At 44.9% G+C, this 26735-nt stretch overlaps 2 protein-coding genes across 10 annotated transcripts in view; one reads left to right on the top strand and one right to left on the bottom strand.

The window, feature by feature from the left end:
- The first annotated feature begins 5518 nt into the window (after positions 1 to 5518).
- Positions 5519 to 14912, top strand: Hnrnph1 (heterogeneous nuclear ribonucleoprotein H1). Of its 7 annotated transcripts, XM_020174805.2 has the most exons (14): positions 5519 to 5650; positions 6138 to 6266; positions 7869 to 8024; positions 8209 to 8352; positions 9826 to 9964; positions 10921 to 11099; positions 11183 to 11254; positions 11309 to 11442; positions 11557 to 11692; positions 12051 to 12110; positions 12202 to 12291; positions 12998 to 13090; positions 13538 to 13587; positions 14166 to 14912. In XM_020174805.2, the coding sequence occupies exons 2-13, from the start codon at positions 6170 to 6172 to the stop codon at positions 13585 to 13587; spliced, it is 1350 nt and encodes a 449-aa protein (XP_020030394.1). In that variant the 5' UTR covers positions 5519 to 5650; positions 6138 to 6169; the 3' UTR covers positions 14166 to 14912. The 7 variants fall into 7 exon arrangements, with proteins under 7 accessions (XP_020030394.1, XP_020030395.1, XP_073913563.1 ...); XM_020174806.2 differs by lacking the exon at positions 5519 to 5650 and having other exon boundaries at positions 12202 to 12261; XM_074057462.1 differs by lacking the exons at positions 5519 to 5650; positions 13538 to 13587 and having other exon boundaries at positions 12202 to 12261.
- A 4132-nt stretch (positions 14913 to 19044) lies between these two features.
- Rufy1 (RUN and FYVE domain containing 1) overlaps positions 19045 to 26735 on the bottom strand; it is a 42466-nt gene continuing 34775 nt past the window's right edge. For all 3 annotated transcript variants that reach the window (XM_020166815.2, XM_074057458.1, XM_074057459.1), the window contains 5 exons: positions 26362 to 26491; positions 24462 to 24556; positions 22056 to 22104; positions 20461 to 20538; positions 19045 to 19655 (listed from right to left, as the gene is read on the bottom strand). In XM_020166815.2, coding sequence (XP_020022404.1) covers positions 19512 to 19655; positions 20461 to 20538; positions 22056 to 22104; positions 24462 to 24556; positions 26362 to 26491 — 496 coding nt within the window. In that variant the 3' untranslated portion in view covers positions 19045 to 19511. The remainder of the gene's footprint in view (positions 19656 to 20460; positions 20539 to 22055; positions 22105 to 24461; positions 24557 to 26361; positions 26492 to 26735) is intronic.

The raw sequence follows: 26735 nt of genomic DNA, 5'->3' as shown, positions 1-26735 counted from the left end.
TCCCCTCGGTTCCAGTCGCCCGCAGGCCCCGCCCCCCGGGAGTGCCCGCCCCTGAGGCGCGGAGGCTCCGCCCCCGGAGGCGGGGCCGCGGGCCGCCTTTGTCTCCAGCGGGCAAGGCGTCTGCGTCCCCATTGACGGGTTTAAATGCTTACGGAGCCGCCGCTGGGCGTCGGAAGAGCTATTCTATTTAAAACAAGAAAGGGGCACTGGGAAAGACACACCCCCTGGAGGAGCAGACCACACAGCTAGGGACTGGGGTGACCTCGTCTCTGAGCTCTAACCCTGTGCCACCGCCGCGATCTTCCCGGCTCTCTCTTGCTTTATGGAGAGCAGGGTCTCCAGAGGGTGCCAGACGTGAGGATGGGGACCAAAGCTCCATTCCCAGTCCGGCTTTCTGACGATCTTTATCTCAGGACTGTTTTTTGCGGTCTTGGGGCTTGAACTCAGGGCCTACACCTTGAGCCACTCCACCAGCCCTTTTTTGTGATGTGTGTTTTCGAGAACTAGTTGCCCAGGCTGGCTTAGAACAGCGATCCTCCTGGATCTCTGCCTCCTGAGTCTCTAGGAATACAGGGGTGAGCCACCAGCGCCCAGCTTATCTCAAGATTTTAAAGTTATATCTACATGTGTTCAGTATCAAAACGATCACAAATACTAAGAAGAAGAAAAAAAAAAGCAATCCACCCACGCTCCCACCTGAAAGGTAGTCTCTGAATATTCTGGACTGCATCTTTTGCAGATACGTTTTTCTGTGTATGGGGGCACTTAGACGTCTCAGAAAACTGAGTGCTGCTGTGCTGTCTTGTATATTGCTTTTTTCAATCCAGGAAGACTGTAAACATCTTCCCAGTCAAAAGTATACTCATCACCATTTCTAATAGCTGTGAAATAATTTCTTATACAGATCAGATTTTCTCAACTTTTTTTGCATGATCTCCCACCCTAATGAGATATTGTTTCTTAATTTCCCACCACATAAAATTATAATAGCACATATATGATGTGTGCAGTTATTCCTTGGTATTTGAAGGGATTTAGTTTCAGGACCAACCCTTCCCCACTCCCCCCAGAATACCAAAATCTAGTCCCTGATACACATTTTTTTTTTTTTCTTGCAGTGCTGGGGACGGAACCTAAGACCTTGCACCTCTTACATGGGCACTCCTACCACTGAGCTACAACCCAGCTAAGTCCCTTAAGTAGAAAATGACCACAAATCCTCCTCTAGACACAAATTGTTGTGTTTTTTAATTGTTTATGGAATAATGATGAGGAAAAAAGCTTGTGTATATTCAATACAGACACACAGTTTTTTTCTGAATATTTTCAATCTGAGGGACCTTGAATCCAGGGATGGGAAGCCCACTGAGATGGAGAGTCCACTGTCTTATGTTTGTGTATATTTTACACACCACTAGGGTACAGGTTTCTTCATCTCTGTTTCATACGTGTTGCAATTTTTTTCAGTTTATTATTTGCCTCTTGATTTCCATACTTTATTTCATGCAGCATTTTGAAAATTATTTTTGGCCAATGCTGGTAGCTCAAACCTGTAATGCTAGCCCCAGTACTGGAAAGAAAAAATTATTTTTGGACCAGGGATGTAGCTCACTGGTAAAGTGCTTGCTCAGCATCTATGCAAGACCCTGGGTTCAATCCCCAGTACCCCAGAAAAAATATTTTCATGTAATCAGATATATCAATCTTTCCCTTTGTGGTTATATCTGATTTCACACCTTCTTCACCTCAAAACTTTGTAAGTACAGGACTTGCAGGGAGCTGGTGGCTCACACCTGTAATCCTAGTTACTCAGGAGGCAGAGATCAGGAGGATCAAGGTTTGAAGCCAGTTCTGGCAAATAGTTGCCTTTTTTTTTTATAAACAAGTGGTACATCAACCATGTAAAATTATTTATCAATGTTACATTAATTATTGCAAAAAATGTGCAGTCGCTGGTGGCTCATGCCTCTAATCCTAGCTTCTTGTAAGGTTGAGATCAGGAGAATTACAGCTCCAGGCTGTGAAACAAACAAGTTGGTTTTTTTGTGCTGTTAAAAAAAAATTTTATGTAATCAAATTTATCAATCTTTTCCTGCCTTCCTCATCTCCAAACTATTTTTTGTGGCACTGATGTTTGAACTCAGGGCCTCACACTTGCTAGGCAGGAGCTCTTATGGCTTGAGTCACTCCACCAATTGTTTTGTGACTTACTATTATGTTCCTCAGGAGGCTGAGGTAGGAAGATCATGAGTTCCTGGCCAGCCTGAGCTACATAGGGAGAACTTGTCTCAAAAAAATTAAACTATGACATGCCATTGATTTTAAGATACATTTCTATTTTAGAGAGGTCAAACTGTTAAAAAAAATGAACTTCAAAGGTACATATTCATGGCTTTGGTGTCAAGTTAAAAATTTCTGTATCTTTAAACTTTAAAAATCAATAGAACAGCTGGGCGCTGGTGGCTCACACCTATAATCCTAGCTACTCAGAAGACAGAGATCAGGAGGATGGAGGTTCAAAGCCAGCCCCAGGAAAACAGTTTGGGAGACCTATCTTGAAAAAAACCAACAAAAAAGTGTTGGTGAGTGGTTCAAGGTGTAGTCGCTGAGTTCAAACCCAAATACTGAAAGGAAAGAAAAAAAAAAAAAGAACATCAATTAAAAGGTAAGCAAACTAGGGCTGATAGAGTGGATCAAGTGGTGGAGCATGAGGTTCTGAGTTCAAATCCCAGTATTGCCAAAAAAAAAAAAAAAAAGAATTTTAGGGCTGACCAGTAGCACCAAAAAAGAAGAAAATGACACCAAAACCAAAAGATCAGTGAGGAAAGAAGTTTTCTTTTTGAGCCCAGATTTTATGTAGCCCAGATTGCCTCAAACTCTCAATCCTATGTCTGTCTCCTAAATACTGGGATTACAGGCATGATCCACCACACCCAGTCTAAGAAATCAAACATTTTATGTGAAAAACCTTTTTAGGCAGACACCCTACCATGTGAGCTACACCCCCAGCCCTTTTTTTTTGCCTCTAGCAAGGGCCTCCCACAATGATCCTATTATATCTCCCTCCTAGCTGGGATGACAGACATGGGTCATCACTCCTGCCCTATGAGGAACTTTTTTTTTTTTTTTTTGATGGCACTGGGGTTTGAACTCAGGGCCTCATGCTTGCTTGGCAGGTGCTCTACCACTTGAGCCACTCCACCAGCCTGAAACTTTATTTATAGGTCAGAGAATTTACATAAAAAGGGGTTGGCTATATAACACATGAAGTTTAGTTCACCTCATTAGTAATCAGATACAAATTAGGGATACAGTTTTTTCCCCCTCGGTATTAATTTAGCAAAGATTAGAGGAAAGGAAATGGTGGTTAATGGAACCCTGACACACCAGAGAGGATTGTCTAGTGCTACAACTTTTTATTATTAGTAGCCATAAAAACACTCAGAGCCTTTGATTGGCTAATTGTACTTCTAGACCTCTATCCTAAGGAAATGACCATATCTTTCTGTGGTGATGATACATTATAGTTAGTCTTTACTATAGAAGAAAATCCAGAAAGTTTTAGAAAGGAATTAGGAAAAGTAAATATCTTAGGAGTGTGGCATGTTGTTAAAAGATGATTTTGTTATTTTTTTCCTTGAGAGTGTGACCATGCCCAGGCTGGCCTGGGACTCTTGGGCTCAAGTGATCCTCCCGTCTCAGCATGCACAGCAGCTAGTACTACAGACACACTGCTAGGCAGGGTGAAAAAGATGATAAAAACAAACAAACAAAAAAGGGCACAGTAGTGCTATCCTGTAATCCCAGGAGGCATTAAGTAGATGGTCCAAGGCTGCCCCTGGGGAGAAAAAAAAAAAGCAAGACCCTATCTGAAAAATAGGCTAAAGCAAAAGGATTAGAGAAGTGACTCAAGAGGTAGAGAGTGCTTGCCTAGTGAGCTGGGGCGCTGAGCTCAAACTCCAGTACTGTCATGGGGAAAAACAAAACAACAATGCACTACTGAAGGGATTTGGGGCTTCCGCTCATCTATTGGGAAACAGGGGTTCATAGGTATTCTAAGAGACCACAGCTGTCAAGTGCAAAACTCATTAAGGAGAAGAGGTGACCTGTGTCATGTTCTGCTTTTGAATGCCCAGGGATAGACCTCCTGGCTGGAAGACCAGTTGAGGACTTTTCGCCTGTTTGCAGTTGAGGATATTTACTTCCCTGCCAGTTTCATCTTCTGTTTCACACCCAGCAAACTTTCCCTTACAAAACAGCTCCTATTGTTTCCCTGCTGAAGACTGGAGGCACTTTGGCACCTTCCTGAGCACTTGGAGTTAACACCCGTACTAAGATTTAAAGGGATCAGCTCTGCCTATACCTCTAGGCTCCTACCTCTCCTTTGATAACCGTTTTTTTCCTTTGCACTTGGGAGGAAAAAGCATGCTTTGCTAGAGGCTCACTAACCCCTCCGGCACTGTCCAACACTGCCTTATTGTTCATTTGTTTCTTGCCTGTGTCTGTCAGAGCTGGGGTGGGGTGGAGGACAGGCTGATCAGACCCGGAGAGGCTTGGAAGGCTCGAGGAAGGAGCCCAGTTTCCTGTACAGCTGATGGAAATACAAACCTTATTTCTCGCCCTATGTGCACACGGGGTGACCCCGGGGCCTCCTCGTACTCGGTGTCTCCACCTGGTATACGGATGCGCTGGTACTTACTCAGCCTTGGGAAGATAAGGCGGGAACCCTTCGGGGAGCAGCGGTCTGGGTGCCGAGTGCTGCGCGCACCTGCAGACTCAGCCTGCGCTCACGAGGCGCTGAGGCGGCCTCTTCTGCACTGGGCGGCCTCTTCTCGTGCGGGAGCCCCGCGGCATTCAGGGCCCACCGACCCTGCGGGCAGGGCGTTCGCAGGGTGCGAGTTCGTTAGGCGAAAACGGGGTACAGGACTTTGGCACGGGGACCCCTTGCGGGCTGGGGCCTCTGGCCCTAAGGCTGCAGGTAAGGGGCAGTGGAGGCACACATGCCTTGGATGTGCCCCAAGCGCTGGGGGTGAGAGTGGTGGCTTCGGGCGCGGGAAGTCCCCGGCAGGGCAGCACTCAGGAGAGGTTCTGCAGAATGGGGCTGGTTAGCGCAGTCTAGGCTCTTGGGAGAAAAGGGGACCGGCGGGGAAAAGTAAGGCCGCTTCTGTTCCTGCAGGTCGGCCAGGAGCTCGGATAAAAAAGGCTGGAGGGGTAGGAAGACAGCTATCTCTACAAACCCTTAGGTCAGGAATACCATACAGTCCCTATAGGGAACTGATTGCCGCCATTCCCCTCCCCCACTCTGGCGGGTAAAGCTGGAGAACGGTTTAAAGGAAGACGCATGCGCCTGACACTAAATTATAAACCGCTAAAGCCCGTTCAATAGTTGCACGAAGGCGCAGGCGCAAAATGAACTCGGCAGGTTTACAGAGGCAGAGGGCTGAGCCCGTACGCATGCGTGCAATAATCTGCTGGCGGGAGGCGGGCCGGCTCGTGATACTACGCACACGCTTGAGCTGTGTGTGTCGCAAGAGGAGGCGGAGCGAGAACCTGACTGCGCGTGCGCAGACGTGGCTCAAAGGGCCTTATTTAGGTTGCGCAGGCGCCCGCTGGCCATTTCTGCTCAGCCACACCGAAGCAGTTCGTGTAGGTGAGTGTCTGCAGGTCCTTGTTTGCGGTCCTGCGATCCTTGAAGATACCGTTTTTGCAACGATTGCTTGTCTCCGAGCCTCTGGTAGAGCCTAGGGGGCCGTGGCAAGCTATGGGCAGCTGCTCGGAGCCGCGAATCTCTCTTTGGGCCTTGGCAGCGCCGCCTAGGCCTGCAGGCCGCGCCGACTCCATTGTGTGAGATGTCGGAGGAGGCGGAGCGGAAGCGGCCGCCGCCATTTCCCTGCCTCCACGCTGGCCCTAGGCCGGGATCTCCGGTGCTTGGGGCCCCGACACCTAGCGTTCTAAGCGGCTTCAGGAGTCAGGTCGCTAGCGGAAGGGGTGTTGGGTGCTGGAGTCCCTGGGGTTAGGGCATCCATCCGCACGGATGGTGCTCCTATTGCGGCGCCGGGGAGCCCGCGGGGCGCCTCGATGTTGGGGTACTGCTTAATGAATGTTTCTCAGGTCTGATCCTCATCCCGGTCTTGCAGTCTGTTTGGACGCCAGGACCTTCGAAGAGACCATGATGTTGGGCACCGAAGGCGGAGAAGGATTCGTGGTGAAGGTTCGGGGTTTGCCCTGGTCTTGCTCGGCCGATGAAGTGCAGCGTTTTTTCTCCGGTGAGTGGAAGCCGCTGGCGGGAGTTGTAGCCGGGACCCGCGGGCGGGCGGCAGGGCCGGGCAGGAGCGGGGCGGGGCGGGGCGGGACGGGCGGGTCGGACCTGATCGGATCGGGCCGGGGGCGCCCCCTGGCGGGGCGCGCGGAGAAGCAGCTCCCGCCGAGCGGCTCGAGCCCGTCCGGCCGCTATTACGCAATGGAAATTGCGAAAGCCCCGCCCGCCCTCCTCACCACCTTCGGGGGGGGGGGGTGCAGCCTGCCCGCGCCGATATTTTTTCCTCTATTTTTCTAATCTTTTAAGTGCCAGCCCGTCTACCACGGATGTCATTTTTCGAAAGTTTAAATTGGGATTAGATGAGGTTTTTCCTTCAATTTTAAAATTTTTCCTGGGTAAACGATAGTAATAATTTGCACTATCTTAAAACGTTACTACTTGTTTTCAACTTTGGTATTCCCTTGAAACGAGGCATTCTGCTTCGTAAAGGTAGACCGCTTTCCTTATTGTGACTTGGTAATTGAAGACTTGTTTCTTGGACTGGCTCACTTTACAGTTTAGGACACTGAAGCCCAGAGAAGTTTTCTTGCTATTTCTTTTTTGCTGTATGTAGGCTTCCGGAATAGTTTCTACCAGAATCTCCTTGCACCCATTGTTAGCGTAAAGAGCAGATATATGATGGATTTGGAAGAAATTGACAGGTTTTGGAAAAGTTACCTGTAGTGTTGACATGCTATTTGAATTTAGCTATGGTAACAGAAAACGACCTGTAAAACAAGAACCAAGTATACTGGAAGCCACTTTTGCAGGGGGCAAGACTGGGTTTGGCTTCAGCTGTGCAACTTGGAACGTTTTAGCTTGGTAACACTGATCCCCTGTCAGGTGAGTACTGGGCCTGCAATTTGGATTTGAGTCAGAAATCGTAATGTGGCTGCTGGTAAGGTGAAACTGGCAAACTATCCCCACCAAAACTCTTAGCTATGTTCAGAAAGTGCCATAATGTCACCAGTTCCAGATGTGGTATTTTTCTGAGAAGTTATAAAAGAGGTCACTTAGTGGAGATTAAAGTGTCTTAGTGATAGCTTGATTAAGAAGTTGCTTTTGAAGAATTGGGGGCATGATTCAGTGGAGGTCCTGAGTTCAATCGCCAGTATCAAAAGAAACTGCTTTGAGTCGGGGTGTGGTGGAGCACACCTGTAATTCCACCACTTCAAGGCTAGTCTGAGCTACACAGATACAGTCCTTAAAAAATGTTGTAAATACTGGCTTTTCTTAAGTCTTTTGAAACCCTTATAATGATGAATCCACTTTATTTACTGTCTTTTATTTTGCATCTCTGGGGACTGAACTCAGGGCCTCGAACTTGCTAGACAAATGCTCCACCCCTTGAGCTGGGCCACTAGTCCTGGATTTTCTTCATTGGGAATGTGTCATTTAGGGGATGAGACAGTTTGGCATGAGGGTTAACTAAAGTAATGAAGAGATGTGTTAGGAGGAGTTGGTGACAATTGGGTCATGTTAGGCTTCACAAGTGACTTTAGTGGTCACATAGATCTGTCTCACCTAGACACGGCTTTAAATTCCATATTAACGACTCTTTTCTTTTCAGACTGCAAAATTCAAAATGGGGCCCAAGGTATTCGTTTCATCTACACCAGAGAAGGCAGACCGAGTGGCGAGGCTTTTGTTGAACTTGAATCAGAAGATGAAGTCAAATTGGCCCTGAAAAAAGACAGAGAAACTATGGGACACAGATATGTTGAAGGTTTGATTTACATTGCCCTAGTAACAGTAAATGCTAAACACATAGAGGTCTTCCCCTTCTGAATTTTAGGTATTTGACCGCATGGAAATGGTCATCTAAGGGAGTTTGTGGCAGCTCTTCCTAGCTTATCTAAACCTTGTTTTCTAACTTTCCAAAATTGACTAATTCTAAGCACCTTTTTCAGTATTCAAGTCAAACAACGTTGAAATGGATTGGGTGTTGAAGCATACTGGTCCAAATAGTCCTGACACGGCCAATGATGGCTTTGTACGGCTTAGAGGACTCCCCTTTGGATGTAGCAAGGAAGAAATTGTTCAGTTCTTCTCAGGTATGTAGTCCTGTTTTGTTGCTGAGCAGTGAGTTATGGCTAGCTTCTGGCAACATGACTTAATAGATGTTAAAGTTGAGTAGCTCAGGTACTTAATAGGTTGTGAGTATATGCCAATGACTTTTCTTCCTGGAGACCTTCAAATAACTTAAGCCCATCTTAAAGGTGGAAACTAGAAGTGCTTCCACAATGTTAATTTTGCCTATATTTAGTATTGTAGTTGAGAGTAGATCTTTGAGGATTGTCCTCAACAGCTTAACTACTTCCTCTCATTGCTGTACATCAAGTTAAAGGTAAGATCCCTTGACATTAGATCAGCATGAGTCTTAGACTGTTGTAGCTTACTGTGTCTGTTGTCAGACACTTTAGGTCATGTGACCAGACATATTTCTAATGGCCTAATTCTGTTAGCAAGAAAAGCCATTATGGAAACAACATGGTGTAGCCAGTGTATTTCAAACCATTTCTTTAAGTCAAATGTAGTGAGTATAGGTTGAATGCTTGTAGTCTAGTATCAGAAAGTTTTTTGAAATTGTTTTGGGCCTAAAGTATTTGAATGTTTTTATGCTGAAGAGCTGATAAGATTGCATGTTTAGCAGAATGTTAGATCATATATTTTCAATTCTATTATTAATACTCTTGATGTGATAAACTGGAATTTAAGAGCAAGAAATCCTTTCATGGTTTAGTGTAGTATGCATTACAATTTTGACTATAAGATGTATCCAGTCCTATTTTGTCAGTTTGAAATCAAGTCTGTTTGTTGTATCTAAATTGGTGAGAATTGAATGCTATCTGTCAACGTTAAATATGAACATAATTTCATATCTTCTAGGAAAGTGCTTTAAGGCCTTTTTGTAAGCTTGGGAATGTATCCACGGAAAGGATTTTTCATAGACGGAATTTCCAGAAGTGAATCATACTGCTGTTAGAGCATAAGAGTGCATGATTGTGCTGTGTAGATAGTTGTTTGTTGAAAGTTTAGACTGTATGTTTGTCAATTGATTTAAGTAATGTTTCAATTTTTATATAGAATGTTTAAATGTGTATGTTTTTAAACTTGAAGTTCCAATAATTTAAAGCATTGAAATATGACATTAGGTAAAAGGTGTCTGATTTTAGTAAAACTGTTATTTTAATGCTTGAAACTTTATTAAATTCTTGTATAATTTTCAACATTAAATTGCATAGATAAGAGTGTTTTAATTGTTGAATTCTTAATGCACCCTGTGGAGCAGCAAGTTCCAGTTTTTTTAATGTATGAACTGTGCCATGGGTGTGTTAAGAATTGTTATACTTTGTAACAGTGGAACTTCATATTATTGCAATGTATATTTAACAAGTACTTGTTGAAAGCATACCATTCACCTAAAGTTAAAATTCTGGTTTATTTAAAGCTATAAGAAGAATCATTTCTGGGCTTGTGATGTTAATATTGCCCCCCTACTGGGGTTATTTGTCCTTGGGTTGAAGGGTTGGAAATCGTGCCAAATGGGATAACATTGCCGGTGGACTTCCAGGGGAGGAGTACGGGGGAGGCCTTCGTGCAGTTTGCTTCACAGGAAATAGCTGAAAAGGCTCTAAAGAAACACAAGGAAAGAATAGGGCACAGGTGGGGATGGATGGTTGGTTGGATATGTCACTTTTCTTATGGTAAACAATTAAATCCATATTCTCTCTGCTTAAAGGAGGAAATTGATCTGTTTCCTAGTCCCAGTTAATTGATTTGCCACAGTTTTCAGACTTTTCCCATGTCAGTGTCCTACATTGCATTCAAACTAAATTTTAAGCTTCAAAATTGTCCGCAGTTTATTTGGTCTACTTTAACAATTTTGTAAGATTCTAATAACCTAACCCCCATAAATGGAGTTGAGAGACTATGGCTTTAAAAAATTAATGCAAACCTGGCTTTAGCTGTAATAACACCCACATAGTAAATTAATATTACCATAAGAAAATGTGATACTTTCTGATCTTGTTTTTAAAGTTGAAATGCAACAAACTTTTTCTTGCTGTATAAATATTCTTGCATATGTATTATTAATAAGCATAGCTTTCAAGAAATTGTCACAAAAGGTTTTATTCTCTTTGCTTGTGACTATTTTTCATTGAAGCATGCGCTTACCTATGCTGATTCCTACTAAAAGCATAGGCTGGGATGTTTACTGGCAAATGGAAGTGTGTAGTGTGGGCTAGACTGTTGGTGAAGGCTGGCTTTTTAGCCCACTTGCTATACATGCTGCCGACGAATTTAGAGTTGAATTGTTGAAAGTTGAGTGGAATTCTTTCCCTCCTAAACCATTTATATATAATACTCCTCTCTACCCCTAAGGTTGGGCTCTGCCTCAGAGGAGTGTTTTGTTTTTTTTTTTTTTCCTATAAAGTTCACATTTAATAGTATTGAGTGAATTTCTGGTCATTGCCTATGCAAATATAAGAAATCTGGCTTTAAATACTAGTCAGTTTCATGGCTATGACTAGATTGTTTTCTTGTGTAACTGAGTGCCTGTATGAAATGAACTAATGTTTCTTCTCCCCTCCCCATTCCCCTCTTGAACAATGCTTTAGGTATATCGAAATTTTTAAGAGCAGTCGAGCTGAAGTTAGAACTCACTATGACCCACCACGAAAGCTTATGGCCATGCAGCGACCAGGTCCCTATGACAGACCTGGTGCTGGCAGAGGGTATAACAGCATTGGCAGAGGAGCTGGCTTTGAGAGGATGAGGCGTGGTGCTTATGGTGGAGGTATGGATGTGATATTATGCAAGCTTGGACCAGTTTGTCTAGGTATTTTCTTTTGACTTAAACTGCACTTGTTTGTCTTTCAGGCTATGGAGGCTATGATGATTACAATGGCTACAATGATGGCTATGGATTTGGATCAGATAGGTTTGGAAGAGGTAAGGTAAGAATTGAATTCCTCAGCTAAAGGGTGCTTACACTTGTCCATCTAGACCTCAATTACTGTTTTTCAGGGATGTCTGATCACAGATATGGGGATGGTGGCTCTACTTTCCAGAGCACAACTGGACATTGTGTACACATGCGGGGATTACCATACAGAGCTACCGAGAATGACATTTATAATGTAAGTATAAGATTGAAGTAAAAACTTGGGTCTGATTCTACTTAGTGATCATGGATCACCACGTAATGAAATTAGGGTTCTTTTTGTTAATACAGAATCAATCTTGTGTTTTAGTTTTTTTCACCGCTCAACCCTGTGAGAGTACACATTGAGATTGGTCCTGATGGCAGAGTAACTGGTGAAGCAGATGTTGAGTTTGCAACTCATGAAGATGCTGTGGCAGCTATGTCAAAAGACAAAGCAAATATGCGTAAGTGTAATTAAAGCATTTGGGGGCTGTTAGGTGTTTGTGTCACAAGCACTGAAGATAGAGGAGTAGAATAGTAAGGATGTATGAGACCTCCAGTGATGGCTCAGTTGGATGTGTTGGAAAAAAGGTTTGTGGGTTGTCAGTTACAGGTGAGGGAGATTTGTGATGTTCATATCTTGGTTTGTCCTTAATTTAATACGAGCTGTTTAAAGGCTAGTATTCACAAACAGCAGCAGTTAGAAATTTTTGCCAAAAGTATTTAAGGTTCACAGATACACTTGTTTAAAGAACTTAAAAGTGGTTATCTTGTTAATCTTTCATCAACAAACATTTTCAACCTTTTTTTTTCTCATTTCAGAACACAGATATGTAGAACTCTTCTTGAATTCTACAGCAGGAGCAAGCGGTGGTGCTTACGGTAGCCAAATGCTAGGAGGCATGGGTTTGTGTAAATATCACTTTAGTGTCTTTTTTTAAGCTAACCTTGTATGCCTTTTCTCTCATTTCAGAACACAGATATGTAGAACTCTTCTTGAATTCTACAGCAGGAGCAAGCGGTGGTGCTTATGGTAGCCAAATGATGGGAGGCATGGGCTTGTGTAAATATCGTTAGTTTTTTTAAAAACCAAAACGTTTATATCTGTATAAGTCTGTAAGTTAAGTTAAATATATATTTAATAATTAGTTTAGTATAAGAACCTAAGTTAGCATAACAATTTAATTTAGGCAAAGCAGATTCTTAATTTGAATCGATTTTTACAATTAATTACTAAAATCTTACGTGTTAATGTGAAACTGCTTAGGATAGATAATTTAAATGAGATTTAAATATATTTGGGGGAGGGGACTACTGAATAGAACTAGTTAAATTATATTTAAAAATTTAAACCTAAAATAGCAAGAACATGAGTAAAAGGACTTTAATTTTGGGGGTATAATTAGTTGGGCATAATTAGGTGTTTAGTGGTATTTGTGTATCGATATCTTGATATATCAAGCTAAGGTAAAACCCCACTAAATCCAGTCAAACAGTTTCATAAGATCCTCACAAAATGCCTCTACTTATGGAATCATGGATTTAGTCCTGCTGATGTGTGTATTGTTAACCATTTGGCTTATAAATATGTAACTAGCTCATGATGAATACAGAAGTTAGTCTGGTAATAGACAATAGGCAGGAGGCAGAGGGTTATAGTAATGTAAGATCAAGACTGGAAAACCATAGATCTAGAGTTAACAAGCCCGGTACCACCAGGTACCACACTACATAAGGAGCAAGGCTCTAATGTTCTCTTAACTTAACAGCAAACCAATCCAGTTATGGTGGCCCAGCCAGCCAGCAGCTGAGTGGAGGTTATGGAGGTGGCTATGGCGGCCAGAGCAGCATGAGTGGATACGGTAAGCATGTCTTTTGATGTGTTTAGAGTGAGTCTTAGGTAGGTTTCTGTAGTTGGTGGGGATTGTAGGCTCTTTTTGGTGAGATGGGTTACTAAGTGTATGCTTTGGTTCTAGTTGTTCTTGATAGTTTAATTTTCAGAAACAGTCATTGGGAGGGAGAAGTGTTCTATGAATTAAAAATTAGTAATTACAATTTTGGATTACTGTCGAGCCAGAAAATAATTTGCCTTCATTTATTAAAACATTAAAGTAGTTCACTTTGTCTATCTTGGGTAGCATTAAATCAATTTTTGATGAGATAGATTTTTAAATGATAGGATGGTGGTTGGGCTCAGGACCGTATTTACTAGTCAGTTAACCTAGGGATGGTTTTATTAATTTTTTTCAATTGGTCTAAAGAATGGTGATTTTGGTATTATAGTCTTACCCTACAAAATCCTTTTGCAGACCAAGTTTTACAGGAAAACTCCAGTGATTTTCAATCAAACATTGCATAGGTAAATATTTTCTCAAAAAATATAAATTCCCAATAGCAAATACTCATATGTCGTAATAACACTTTCTGTAGCAGTCAATGGCCCTGACTTAGCTCCGTGGAGGCTGCCATTTTGGGCACAGTGAGTTGCCTCTAGTCCAGTTTTGTGGTCTCACTTCCTGCCCACAATGACTAGGAAAAGCAAGAGACTTCCCCTGTGCCCCTATTCATGTGCCATTCAGTGGACACACTGAATGCTTATGGTAAATTTTTTTTAAATGCCTTGTTTAGCATTAAAAACGTGAAGTAATTTTGCAATTTTTGAAAAACACTAGTTTTCCTTTAAACTTAATTTCTCACGTTGATCCTGAAGAATCCATTTAAATGGTAGCACAAGAGTCTGGCAAGTTGGTAACTGCAGAGAAAAGGGGTTAATCGAGACCTGTTGGGAGTCAGGATTCCCTTTTCCCAAACACGCTTCTCACCATTTGGACAGCAGCCGTTTGTACTCGCATACCTTTCACACTTTTTCTGGGATGCTTTATTTGATCTGGCCGATCATCTGACACCTGCTAACTTGTCAAATGGATCTCTTTGCAGGCAGCCAAGGAGCGGCGAGCAGCACCTACTACAGTAGTGGAAGCCACACGTCTCTGGGCGTGAGCGGAGTGGGAGGGATGGCTAGCGTGCCCAGTATGAGTGCTGGGTGGGGAATGTAATTGATCCTCATCACTGACTCTTGGTCAGCTTTTTAAAAAAAAAAAACAAAACTTCAGTTTAACAGTTTTTGCAGTCAAGCCTGTGATTTATGCTTACTCTAAAAGTGGAGATTGGCAGTGTTTTAAGGACTTGGTCAACACAGGAGTCATCTAGATGTCCCAGCGAAGTTGAGGAAATTATAACCGTTAAGCAATTTTCAGCTTTTTCTCCAGTTAGTCATATTGTAGGATGTACTTAAGCAGTAAGCGTATTTAGGTTAAAGCAGTTGAATTATGTTAAATGTTGCTCTTATACCACATTACATTGAACACTGTTTGAATGCATGTTGAAAGACATGCTTTTTTGTAAAACTCAATATAGGAGCTGTGTCTACAATTAAAAGTGAAACATTTGGCATGTTTGTTAATTCTAGTTTCATTTGATAACCTGTAAGGCACGTGAGTTTAAGCTTTTTTTTTAAGTTAAGGGGGAAATTTTGAGACGCAATACCAATACTTTAGGATTTTGGTCTTGGTGTTTGTTTGAAATTCTGAGGCCTTGATTTAAATCTTTCATTGTATTGTGATTTCCTTTTAGGTGTATTGCGCTAAGTGAAACTTGTCAAATAAATCTTCCTTTTAAAAAGTGCACTTTGTCTTGTCTATGCTTCAGTATCATGTGGACTCTTTTTTTGGTGCTCTGTTCCCACCTGGGGCATAAGTCTATGTCTCTGGCTGTGGCAGAGAGGCTCGTCAGCTGAGGCTGTTTGTGTACTTCAGACTTCTCTTCCCTCCAGTGCAACAGCAGGTAAACTTGGCTTTAGGGCCCTTATGGAGGGACTGTTTTGGTCTGGCTGTATAGGACCTGATCTGAAGCCTGTACTTAGCTAAGCATGTGCAGAAGGCAAAGGGGTGAGGTGCCAGCACCCACTGCATGGCCTGCATGTTCAGGAGGCCTTCAGGCTTGGCTGAGAGGTGCCAGTGGCAAGGGGTGACTGGAAGTCACAATTCCTGATCTGCTGTCGGCTTTTGAACTTTGTATGTACGGCATGTCTTCTAGGTTGTACGTAATGGATTTTTTTTGAACCCAGGGTGTAGCCCATGCCAGGCAAGCATTCTGCCACTGAGGGGCACCCATAGACTTTAGATTTTAGAATTGAGTTTGCTTTATGTTTTTGCCTCATTCTTGAAAGTCAGCTCCACTGGGAACAAAATGCCTTTCTGTAGGGAGTACCAAATAGTTGTTTTTTATTCATATGTGCCCAAATAGTATTTCTTAAGAGGGAATATTAGCATAATTGGTAATTATGTTAATATATTAATAATATGTTGATAATGTTAATAATTATTAACATTATTAACATGTTATTAACGTTATGATTAACATTAATAATATGTTAATGATATATTATGTTGGTTGATTAGAACCAAAATGACAATCTCCATTTGCAAGTTAAGTTGAAGTAGCTAAAAGTTCCACGTTGCCATTTTGGGGGTGTGAGTGTGAGTTAAAGTTCAGGACTTTGCTCTTCACAAAAGCAGGTGCTCTACTGCTTGAGCCACACCTCCAGTCCATTTTACTCAACCTGGTTATTTTGGAGATGGGCTGGCCTCAAAAACTGATCCTTTTGAGCTCAGCCTCCCAAGTAGGTAGGATTATAGGTGTGAGCCATCAGTGCCTGGCTGTATTTTGGTTTTGAGAGAGGGTCTCACTAATTGTCCAGGCTGGCCTCAAGCTCAGCCCTGCATCATCAGTCTTCTGAGTGCTGGGATTACAGATGTGTACTACCACACCCTTCATGGACTTTTTAAAAAAATTTTTATTTTTTTATTCATATGTGCATACAATGCTTGGCTCATTTCTCCCCCCTTGCCCCTGCCCCCCTACCTCTCCCCCCCCACCCCCTTGCTACCTGGCAGAAACTATTTTGCCCTTATCTCTAATTTTGTTGAAGAGAGAATATAAGCAATAATAGGAAGGAACAAGGGTTTTTGCTAATTGAGATAAGGATAGCTATACAGGGAATTGACTCACATTAATTTCCTGTGCGTGTGTGTGTTACCTTCTAAGTTAATTGTTTTTGATCTAACCTTTTCTCTAGTTCCTGGTCCCCTTCTCCTATTGGCCTCAGTTGCTTTTAAGGTATCTGCTTTAGTTTCTCTGCGTTGAGGGAAACAAATGCTAGCTAATTTTTTAGGTGTCTTACCTATCCTCATACCTCCCTTGTGTGCTCTTTCTTTTATCTTGTGATCAAAGTCCAATCCCCTTGTGTTTGCTCTTGATCTAATGTCCGCATATGAGGGAGAACATACGATTTTTGGTCTTTTGGGCCAGGCTAACCTCACTCAGAATGATGTTCTCCAATTCCATCCATTTACCAGCGAATGATACCCTTCATGCACTTTTTGAGTTTGAGGCCTCACTCTTCCTAGGCAGTTACTCTACCACTTGAGCCACCCCACTAGCCTTTTTTTAGTGTGTGTCGGGTATTTTTTGAGATAGGGGCTTGCTTTTCCCAGGCTGGCCTTGATCCTTCTCATCTCTGCTTGCCAAATGAGCCAGGTGTGGTGGTGCATACCTGTAATCCCAGCAGGCCAGCCTGGGCTACATGGTGAAACTGGAAAAAAAAAAAGTGCCGGAGGTACTCGAATTGTAGAGCACACGCCTACCATTCGACCCTAGTACTGCCAAGAAGTCCAGAATTGCTTCAGTCTTTGGAGCAGCCCCGTCATGTTAGCAGTGACAGCAGTCTTATGTGCACTGCTGGGGTGTGCCCAGTGCCTAGTGTGTGCCAGGCAAGTGCTGTGCCACTGAGTCACAGCCTGGTCCCAGAGGACTGCATTTGAAACAGCCTGGTCCATTACCCGACCTCTATCTAATGGAGCCCCACGCTAGTGCTTGAGAAGCACCACTTGTAGAAGACAGGTTGGGAGAAGGTGGTGTGGCAGACCAGAGACGGAAGGTTCCAGAGTTTGAATATGGGTTGAAAAGTTACCTTGACAACTAAGGCAGCTAAATATTGATAACTGGATCCACTGTGAAGGATGCTTATTAACATTCCTTACTTGGGGATGGAGTTTGGGGTTAGAAGCAGATAACAAACCAAGAAAACTTTTTATTTGGGCCAGTCTGGGACTGTGATCCTACCACATCTCATGTAGCCGGGATTATAGAGGTATGCCACCATGCCCAGCTTGTTGACATGAGGCCTTAATTTTTGCCAAGTAGCTGGAGTTATAGTTACGAGCTCCTGGGGCCCAGCCTGTATAAAATTAGCAGCACTGAAGTAGGGACGTACTACCCTGTTCCTTTTTGTGTGGGTAGATCAGTGTTAAGACTCTGAAGTGAAGTCACTTGCCTAAGGCTCCCAGCAAATTAGAATCCAAATTGAGTGCCCTGAGAACAAGGCACAGATGACTAATACTGAGCAGTTCGTAAACTTTACAATGGCTCTGTGTGAGACTAACATTGGCTCAGGTTATGGAGCAGGAAGGCCGCCCTTTGCAGCCTCTTTCGCTCCATCTGCCTGTCTTGTAGGTTCAAATCTGCTCTTTAGAACATGGCTTTGATGCTAGGCAGGCCTGGTTTTGAAGCCTGGCTGCACAGTTCCTTGCTGTGAGACCCTGGGGCCTAACCCTGCAGAACCTTTTTCCTGTTTCCCACCACAAAAAGATGTGTAAGGAAGCAACAGACTTGGAATCTGTACATGACGTGTTAGCCAGTGCTAGGTGGTAGGTGGGGAAGAGAGCAAGGCTTGGATTCAGTTAGGCAGGGAACTGGTGAGAAGTGAAGGTTGAGGTTCATGGACAAGGTGTGAGTGTAGAAGGCCTGGGAGACAGGCTTGTCTGATGTCTGGATGCCACAGTACTTATTCCTAAAAGTCCCAGACCATTGGCCTGCATGCACTCAGGTGGGGCTCTAGGAGAGCCAGTCTTCAGCCCCACAAATGGCCTGTTCAACCACTGCAGAGCATGGTGGCTCACCCACAGCTACTCAGTTTCTCAGGGACTACAGTGTAAACCAGCCCAGGCAACAGCCTCAATCAAGAAGCTGAGTGCTGGGTGGTGCATGCCTGTTGTCCCAGCTACCTTTAGAGATAGGAAGACTGCAGTCTAAAGCCAGCCCCAGGCAAAAATGCAAGATCCTATCTGAAAAATGAAAGCAAACTGGGCTTGGAGATGTGGCTCAAGTGAGGCCCTGAGTTCAAACCTCAGTATGGCAAACAACTGCCTGGCAGATGTTTCTCCACAGGTGTCCATTTTATATCAAACCCCATTTATATAGTTGGCCTTGATTTATGATGATTCAACTTACATTTTTAAACTTTACAATGGTGTGAAAGCACCCACAGAACCATGTTTTATCAATTTTCAGTAAAATACTTGGGATACTTGGGATAACATAGCCGTTAAGGCAGGCTGGGCTAGAGGAAGATGTACTGAGTGCATTTTTATTTTTGGCTTTTTTGTGTCTGCCTCCCACAATTACAGAATTGTGGCACAAGAATTACAGGTATGTGCCACCACACCTGCTTATGACTTATCTTACCTCCGGACGGTTTGTCAGGACACAATTCCAGTGGAAGCTGAGGAGCATCTGCAAGTGACCAACTTGAGTTTTGGCGACAGGTTTGAGGTCTGTTACCCTCCAGCCAGTCCTTAGTTCACCTGGGTGGAGCACAGCCTTAGCCCACAACAGCTGTCAGTTCAAAACCAGGGCTCTCCTTCCCTCAGCCTGGCTGAACCCTCCAAGAACAGGCTTTGTTTGGCTGACTAGCATATTTCCTTATAGACAGTGAAAAAGGATTTTATTGTGGGGACGATGATGGGTGGTGACAAGGGCATGGAGCAGCAGATAGGTTGACAAGAAAGCAGACAGACCCTTCATGGTTTACAGCGCAATAATGAAGGCTTGTGGGGTAGGGTGAGAAAAAGTGATTACATACTAGTGCAACTGTTGCAAAATATGTTACTTGTTTGAAAAGTGAAAATGACAGTAGTAGCAAAATCAGGCAGTTCATCTGAACCAAAGCCAGCAGAGCCGGATGGATGAGAGGTTCAGTCCAGAGGAGCTGGCTCTACCCCAGTCACAGAACCGCCTGCTATGCAAGGATTTCGTCTTCCTTTGATTCTCTTGGGAAACCATAGGCTTCCCAAGTCCCTGGGGGTCCCTGGAGACCCAGAGTTTGGCACTGTACCTGAGGCTGCCCTCTGCTCTGAGGACAGGTCTGCAGGCAGCCAGCTGGCCTCAGGAGGCAGTAGAAGAGCAGCGCTGCAGCAGTAGGGTGTGACAGCTGTCACACACCCGCACTGGCTTTGGATAGGAGGGCAGGGCCAGCTCATTGCTGGAGCACGCGTTGCAGAAGATGTGGCCACAGTTGCGGCAGTGGTGCTAGAAGACAGGAAAAAGGCAGTCACATGTACCCTAACACTTTTGACGGTGTCCCTCCCTGGCAGTGCCCTTATCCCAGAGTGGAGGCATGTGGCAGGCTTCTGGGGGCAGTGGCAGAGGCTGCTTGCTTTACAAATGGCTGTCAGTGATGGACAGACACCAAGCTGAACCTGGGCAGCCTCTGTTCTGTTCTATAGACTGTGAGGCTAGACAGCCTTGAACTGGACTGATTGCTTGGATTGGCCAGGCCTTGCAACAATGTGTTTCCAGCTCTGAAACTTCTGCAAGGCACTGTCTAGAGTTTGGAATTTTGACTCCCTCTTTCTCAGATAGCTGTTGATGGGGGCAGAGGAGGATGTGGGGCTCCACAGTTGGGAAGGGTGGTGGCAGTGGGCAGGCCGCTCTATTCTCCATAGTGAATGCCCCTCAGCTCCCAGTGTCACAATCCTCTGCTGGTCCCTTGCCCAACTGGTTTTGTGAGGCAGTTCATCAAGGCCCTGGGGCAGGGAGGATTTGGTGACCTGAGGCCCCATTACTTCCCATGGATTCTTTTTGCCTAAATTGGCCAAAGTTTGGTTCTTGTTGCATAGAGGATTTTCAATACCTAGGGCAGCTCTACCATAAGCAGCCTGTTTCCCAAAGCAGTATGCCAATCATTAAAGGACTGATGGGGACCAGGGGTCAGTGAGTGACTGGCCAGGGCAAGCATAAGCACACTCACAATGAAATGCACCTGGTCTGACAAGGGCTGTTTCTTGGAATCAGAGAAAGGGGATCCCAGTGGGGTGATACCCAGTGTTCTCACCTTCCTCCGAGAAATGGAGAACTCCTTTTCACACTGCTTACAGTGCGTTGCTTCATCATCTTTCAGCCAGGTGTGGCCCTGAGGAGGAATGAATACCCAGAGGTCTTATGTCTCAGCCCTAGGTGGACAGTAATTAGCTATGACTGGCTTTATCAGATGTCACCTCACAGGACTCATGAAGAAGCCCTGCCTCCTATACTGACCACAGCATCTTGGTCTCTGTAGGTGACCTTAAAGCAGATTCTCCAGCACCCTGTTCAGCCAAGGCTTCCCCACATCCTCTCCATTTGTCCCTTTCGGCTGAGGTCACCAGAGTTAGGTTCTGGTGCTTGCAGACCCAGCAATGCCTGAGACACACTGTCCAGTGACTACCGAACTACAGAAGGGAGTGGGCCAAATCATCAAGACAGCACAGGTGCCATGGACCCCTGGGGAGAGACAGACCGTGTGTAGGGCCTGCCTCACACCTCCATCCAGTCCTCCAGCAACCCTGGGAAGTAACTTAGCTCTATTCTAGATGACACAACATGCTCTGAAAGATGACTTTTTGGAAGTTGTTCCAGGGAAAGCTAGGATGTGACTTAGCCTTAGGAACTGAAGTGGGTGTCAAAGGCATGGCATTTCTGGCTCCCTGGTGCATCTGTTAGACAATTTTTTGAATGATCTATGATCCTCATGACTGAGCTGAAAGAATAGACCCTTCAGGCTACCATCATGTGCCCAGGGTGCTCACCCTACACGGCCCCAAGTGGCTTTACAGTCCTGCTCTGATTTATCCTCCCTCCCTCTGAAGCTGATCCCTGGCATTGTCACTATTTGGTGCAAACATTTCTGTGTGAGGTAAGGAGAATATAAAGATAGGCAGTGCATAGCAATTACATTCAAGGAGCTTTTAATCAAACAGTGCTCTACTACTGAGCTACACCCCCAGCCCTGAGGATAAAATGAATTGATGTTACATAGACGTCTAGGCTATTGTTAGTTGCTGTGACAAGTGGCTGCCTCTCTGCTCTAGACACAAAAAAGGGTGCCAGGTGGAGGATTGCATTTGCATAGTTGCCACAGCAGAGTGGAGGCTGAGGGGCAGAAAGAAACTCCAGAGAGGTGGGCACTCTGCTTTGAGGAGCCTGTGCTGGAGGCTGGGCCAGCGCAACTCATGCATGGATCCTCTGTTTGCTCCTGCTCTTAGGTGGAATGTGTCATTCTGTTCTCAAAATGGTGTGGAAACCTGGCTCAATTCAGGGCTTGTTTGAGGGGTTCCCAGAAATGACACAGAGTACTGCTATGGGGCTTACTGTCAATAGAGCTCTCACTCTTCACTTTCACTAATAAAAAAATCTCCTAGATCTCTGCAACCTTTTCCTTCCTGCTTTAGGGTGCCTATCATCTAGGCCTACTTTTGAACTATACTCAGAAGCCTCAATTCCAGCTCACACTGTCCTCTTGTCAACATTGCCATCAGCTGAGTGCACAGAACTGAACTGGGCCACCACACATCACTGCCTCCACCAGTCAAACCCAGAAGAGCATGCAGGGTATGTGCGTAAGCTCACAATGATGAGTACTGAGCTTTTGATAGGAACATAATCCCATACCTTCAGTGCCTTATTTACTTCTTTTATGTCTTCCATCTTCAGTTTGGACCTAAGAAAAACAAAAACACCAGACCACTTTGTAGCAGAGAGAGATTGTAATCACTGCAGTGATAGTATGGTTCTGTGAGGATATTGTGACTAGGAAGTGAGGGCAAATCATGCTGTGAGTTGTTCTAAAATGCTTTCCACCTTTGTGTACCCCAGTCACCTCATCACACTCTGAGTCTGCCGAGGTCTAAGGCCTGCAAGGGTTAAAAAAGGGTTCACAGTGGTTGCAATCATATAAAAATTGAGTACGGTCTCATGGAAAGAACTGCAGGTCTCTGGCTTCTCTGGGCAGCCATCCCTGCATGTGAGGTGCTGGCAGTGAGTGAGGCAAGGGCTTCTGTGCTGTCCTCATCCCCTACCACTCTCCTCAGCAGGAGTCTCAGTCCCCAGGCTGCTCCCTAGCCCACGTTCTTGCCATCTGCTCTCCATCGGGCGCAGGCATAGCTGTTTATTCTTTCTCCATTCCATGAGTGTGCGGACAATTCTTCAGTACACATAAGGGACAGTATTGAACATAGTCTAACTTGGCAGAACTAAATCAAATAAAGTGAAACTGCATCTGCAATTGAGGGGAACCACCTGAGCCCTTCTTAAAAGCTAAGATTAGTCTAAATTGTTATTAGACTGAGTGTCAAAATGGCAGGTCTCTGTGGGATCAGGCCAGGCTAAGGGGGGATTAGGAAAAGTGAGCATCAAGGCATTTAGAAACTCCCTATGGTCTTGACTTACTAATGGTCATCAGGCAGCACCGTGCCTCCCCTGTCCACCTGTGCAAATAGGCCATCAGTCTCATGGGATCAGAGGCAGCCCAGATAGACAGGCCTTGGCAAACCATGTCAAGATGGCAGCCTGACCACACAAGACTGCTGGGAAACACAATAGTGAGATACCCAGAGCCATTCCCACCAAGGCCATAAGGTTCTTTCTCATTTTTCTTTTTACTGATGGGATTGGCATTTGAATTTAGGGCTTTGTGCTTTCAAAGCAGGTGCTCTACTGCTTGAGTCAGTCCATTTTGTTCTGGTTACTTTGGAGATGGGGTCTGGTAAATTCTTTTCTTGGCCTGGTCTTAAAACCTTGATCTTTTCCATCTCAGACTCCCAAATCTCAGATTATAGGTGTGAGCCACTGATCCCCAGTTATTTTATTCCTTCTTTCCTTTTTCTTTCCTTCCCTCCTTCCTTCTCCCTTCCTCCTTCTTTCTCTTTTTTGCAGTACTGGGGTTTGAACTCAGGGCCTACATCTTGAGTCATTCTGCCAGTCCTTTTTTGTGATGGATTTTTTTTGATAGGGTCTTGCAAACTATTTCCTCAGGTTGGCTTTGATCTGCAATCCTCCTGATCTCTGCCTGGCTTCTCGTTTTTCTTAGCAAGGACATCTTCCAATGTTCCAGACTGAGAAACCCCGCCCCCCCCACCCTCACCTACATGCTACTTGAATGTTTTTCTAGCTTCTCTCATTTGAGTCTCATCTCTGGGATATGTATCCAGTGCTAGGCCTGAACCCAGGCTGCAGAGGTCACCAGAGTCCCCATCACTTGAGTCAACCTTGCGTATCTGTGGGAGCCACACAGGCTCTGATCCTCCCTGACAGATGCCGTCTTACTGCTGTAGGACCAAGTCCATGTGTGAGGTAAATGATAAGCTGGACAGCAGAGGTAGGAGACAGAGAATGACTCCTCATGACTTTGGTAAGCCAGTTTGAGCTGGATTTCTGTCATTTGCAACCAAGAGTTCACTCATAAGGAGAAAAAGCTACCCACATGCTGCTTGGAAATGCAATAATCACAGAAAGGGACAAGCTCCACAACCCACAGGGTGGCTCACTCTCAGAGCCAGGTATCCAGAGCAACTGTCTGGACTAGGACACTGGTTGGGGAGCTTTCAAGTCAAAGGGTGGGAGTGATCAATTAGGGGCTCCGCTCCCTCCGTATCAGCTGGCCGAGAGGAGCTTCTGGCGGATCCATGTATCTACTCCTGGAGAGGCAGGTGGGCTGTAGTAGGCTTCTTCCAGCTCTGGCCAGACTGCAGGCTGACCCAGCAACCAACCCATCACCAATCAGGGCCAGATACTAAGTTAGTGAACAGGAGGGCCTGGTCACTAGAAAAGAATATTTTTGATGAGTTAATTAACTAGTAGTGTATTACCATCCCCATGTGGCTGGCAGATATCAGTGCTTGGTCTCCCGAAGCCTAACCTCATGAGGGATTTTTCTTAGCCAACTGGCAGGTCTCCCCATTTTGACACCAGGACGTAGGTCTGAGTGACAAGGCAGGCTAGCAAGCATGGCTAGGGCACACTCAGTCTCCAGCACCCCCTACCCCATGCAGATGGCAGGTGAGGGGAGCTGGCTCTTACTGGCTGAGGTGTAGACCCATTTCCTGGAGGGCTTGCTCCTGCTCCTCACAGACCTTCTGTAACTCTGCCTTTTCATCCTGGAGCTCCCGAAGCTCCTGAAATGGACAAACCAGGCATTTGACACAATCCACAATCTCAAAGTTTTATCTTTTTTTTTTTTTTTTTTTTTTAAGGTTTAATAACCAGAGCAACATACAGACCAGACTGTTTGGAAAGAGAAAAAGTAGTTTTGTTGCATTACCACCATTGAGACAAGGTTCTTTTGTGGATTATGGGCAGCTGGTAGGTGAGTACTATAGGAGTAGCTCTCAGCTGTGGACAGGGGCCAGCTACATTCATCAAGTACATTAAAAACAGTTACCTTTACAGGGTAAGTATGGCTTTGCCCATCTGAGCTTCTATTGAAGACAGATACTTTAAAAATAGACAGCTATCTTAAAAATATATAGATGAGCTGGGTGCTGGAGGTCATACCTATAATCCTGGCTACTCATGAGGCAGAGATCAGGAGGATCTCAGTTAGAAGCCAGCCCTGGGCAAATAGTTTGAGATCCTATCCAAAAATACTAACACAAAACAGGGCTGGCAGAGTGGCTCAAGTGGTAAGAGCACCTGCTTAGCAAGGGTGGTGCCCTGAGTTCAAAACCCAGTACCACCAAAATAAAAAAGAAAAATTAGAAGGCACTAGTCACCTGAACAAAAAGGTAGCTTTTTGTGCAATACTAAAAAGCTGGTTTTTAGAGAAGGCTGACTAAGGATGATGAAAACCAAGACCTGTCACTTCATGAACTGAGAGTGGCAGGGTGTTCTGGAGGTTTGTGCTGGATGGGACAATGCAGATGACCGTCTATCATCTGGGGCTAGCACATGTGGCCAGGATGGAGAAAGTAATGGTGTTTTCAGGCTGTTGAGAGCAGTAGTGAAGCTCTGACCCAAGGCCCGTTAACAGCAAAGAGAACTTTCTAAGGTCCTCTCCTGCTAGTTTTCTCCCTTCCCTTCTCTGAGCCTGATGCAGTTCTGGATGACTCCTTCCTTCTCAGTACCTTGAGGACCTTTCCAAGAGTAACCAGAAGAGCCTCTCAGCCTGAACCACACAGAAGCATCCAGTACTGGGGTCAATGAAACAAATCGACATCTGGAAGCTGCCCCAGCTCCTGTGGATCTTCCTCCTGAAGGTATGCTGAGGGCAGCTTTCAGCTGGGTCATGCTGGTGCCCAGGACGGCATCCCCACAGACAGGAGCCAGGAAGTCACAGCATAAGCACACCAGCCTACACTATGTCTATCCAGAATGGCCAAGTTCTTCTGCCATCTGGAAAGATGGCAGGTGACTTTACAACGAGGGGAAAGATTTCAGACTGCTCTGAGCTTCCTGGGAGGTCCAGGTCTACCAGATGGTGATGCCAGGCCAGCACACCCTCAATCTCTGAAGCCTGCAGGATCCAGGCTATGCTTTCAAGTAGGGTGACACAAGGAGGAAATAAGAGGGCTTGGGTCTACCCTAGGGTTGATTTTGGGGTCTGGTTTGGTCTGCTTCCCAGGGATGACGTGACCCAGGGATGACGTGACCCTGGTCAGAGAAGATATTTGTTGCTGGTTTCATTGCTCAAACAGAGTGGATACAGCTGGGCGCCCATGGCTCATGCCTGTAATCCTAGCTATTCAGGAGGCAGAGATCAGGAGGATCGCAGTTCGAAGCCAGCTGGAGCAAATAGTTCAAGAGACCATATCTTGATAAAAACCATCACTAAAAAGGGCTGATGGAATGGCTCAAGATATAGGCCCTGAGTCCAAGCGCCAGTACCACAAAAACCAAAACCAAAACAAAACAAAAAACCAGTGGACAGCTGACCTGAAAGGCAGTGCCTCAGCAGGGTTTCTGGAGAACACCGGCTACTTACCTTCTTCAATCCTTTTACCTGCTGCAGCTCTGTTCGGAGGAGAGAGGAAGTGTCTTTCTCATGCTGCAGTTCTCTCTGAAGAGCTTGTCTTTGCTCTTTTTCTGATTTCAACTCTTTCTCTAGACTTGAGCTGTTTTCCCAAAATGAAGCAGAGTTAGTCTCAACAGAAGATTTTCATGGAAGAGCCACAATCCACCACATAGGAAGTGGGGGACCATCTGAATTGACACATGGACATGGATAACCTTCAATAAGGCAGTGAAACCAGGCCTCTTGCTCCCCGCCCCCCAGGACCACCTTTGCCTCCCTCAAGAAGCCTAGGAACTGCGAGGCGCACTATGCCAATGGGGAGGTAGGAAAACACTGAGGACCAC

The sequence above is a fragment of the Castor canadensis genome, chromosome 16, assembly GCF_047511655.1.
Source record: "Castor canadensis chromosome 16, mCasCan1.hap1v2, whole genome shotgun sequence".
Lineage (NCBI taxonomy): Eukaryota > Metazoa > Chordata > Mammalia > Rodentia > Castoridae > Castor > Castor canadensis.
This window is presented reverse-complemented; position numbering and strand designations above follow the sequence as displayed.

Coding starts and splice junctions, on each gene's coding strand:
- Hnrnph1 (XM_074057461.1), top strand. CDS start 6,170: ATGATGTTGGGCACCGAAGGCGGAGAAGGATTCGTGGTGAAGGTTCGG. Junction 11,100..11,182: donor GCGTGGTGCTTATGGTGGAG/GTATGGATGTGA, acceptor TTTGTCTTTCAG/GCTATGGAGGCTATGATGAT. Junction 12,111..12,201: donor AGCAAGCGGTGGTGCTTACG/GTAGCCAAATGC, acceptor CTCTCATTTCAG/AACACAGATATGTAGAACTC.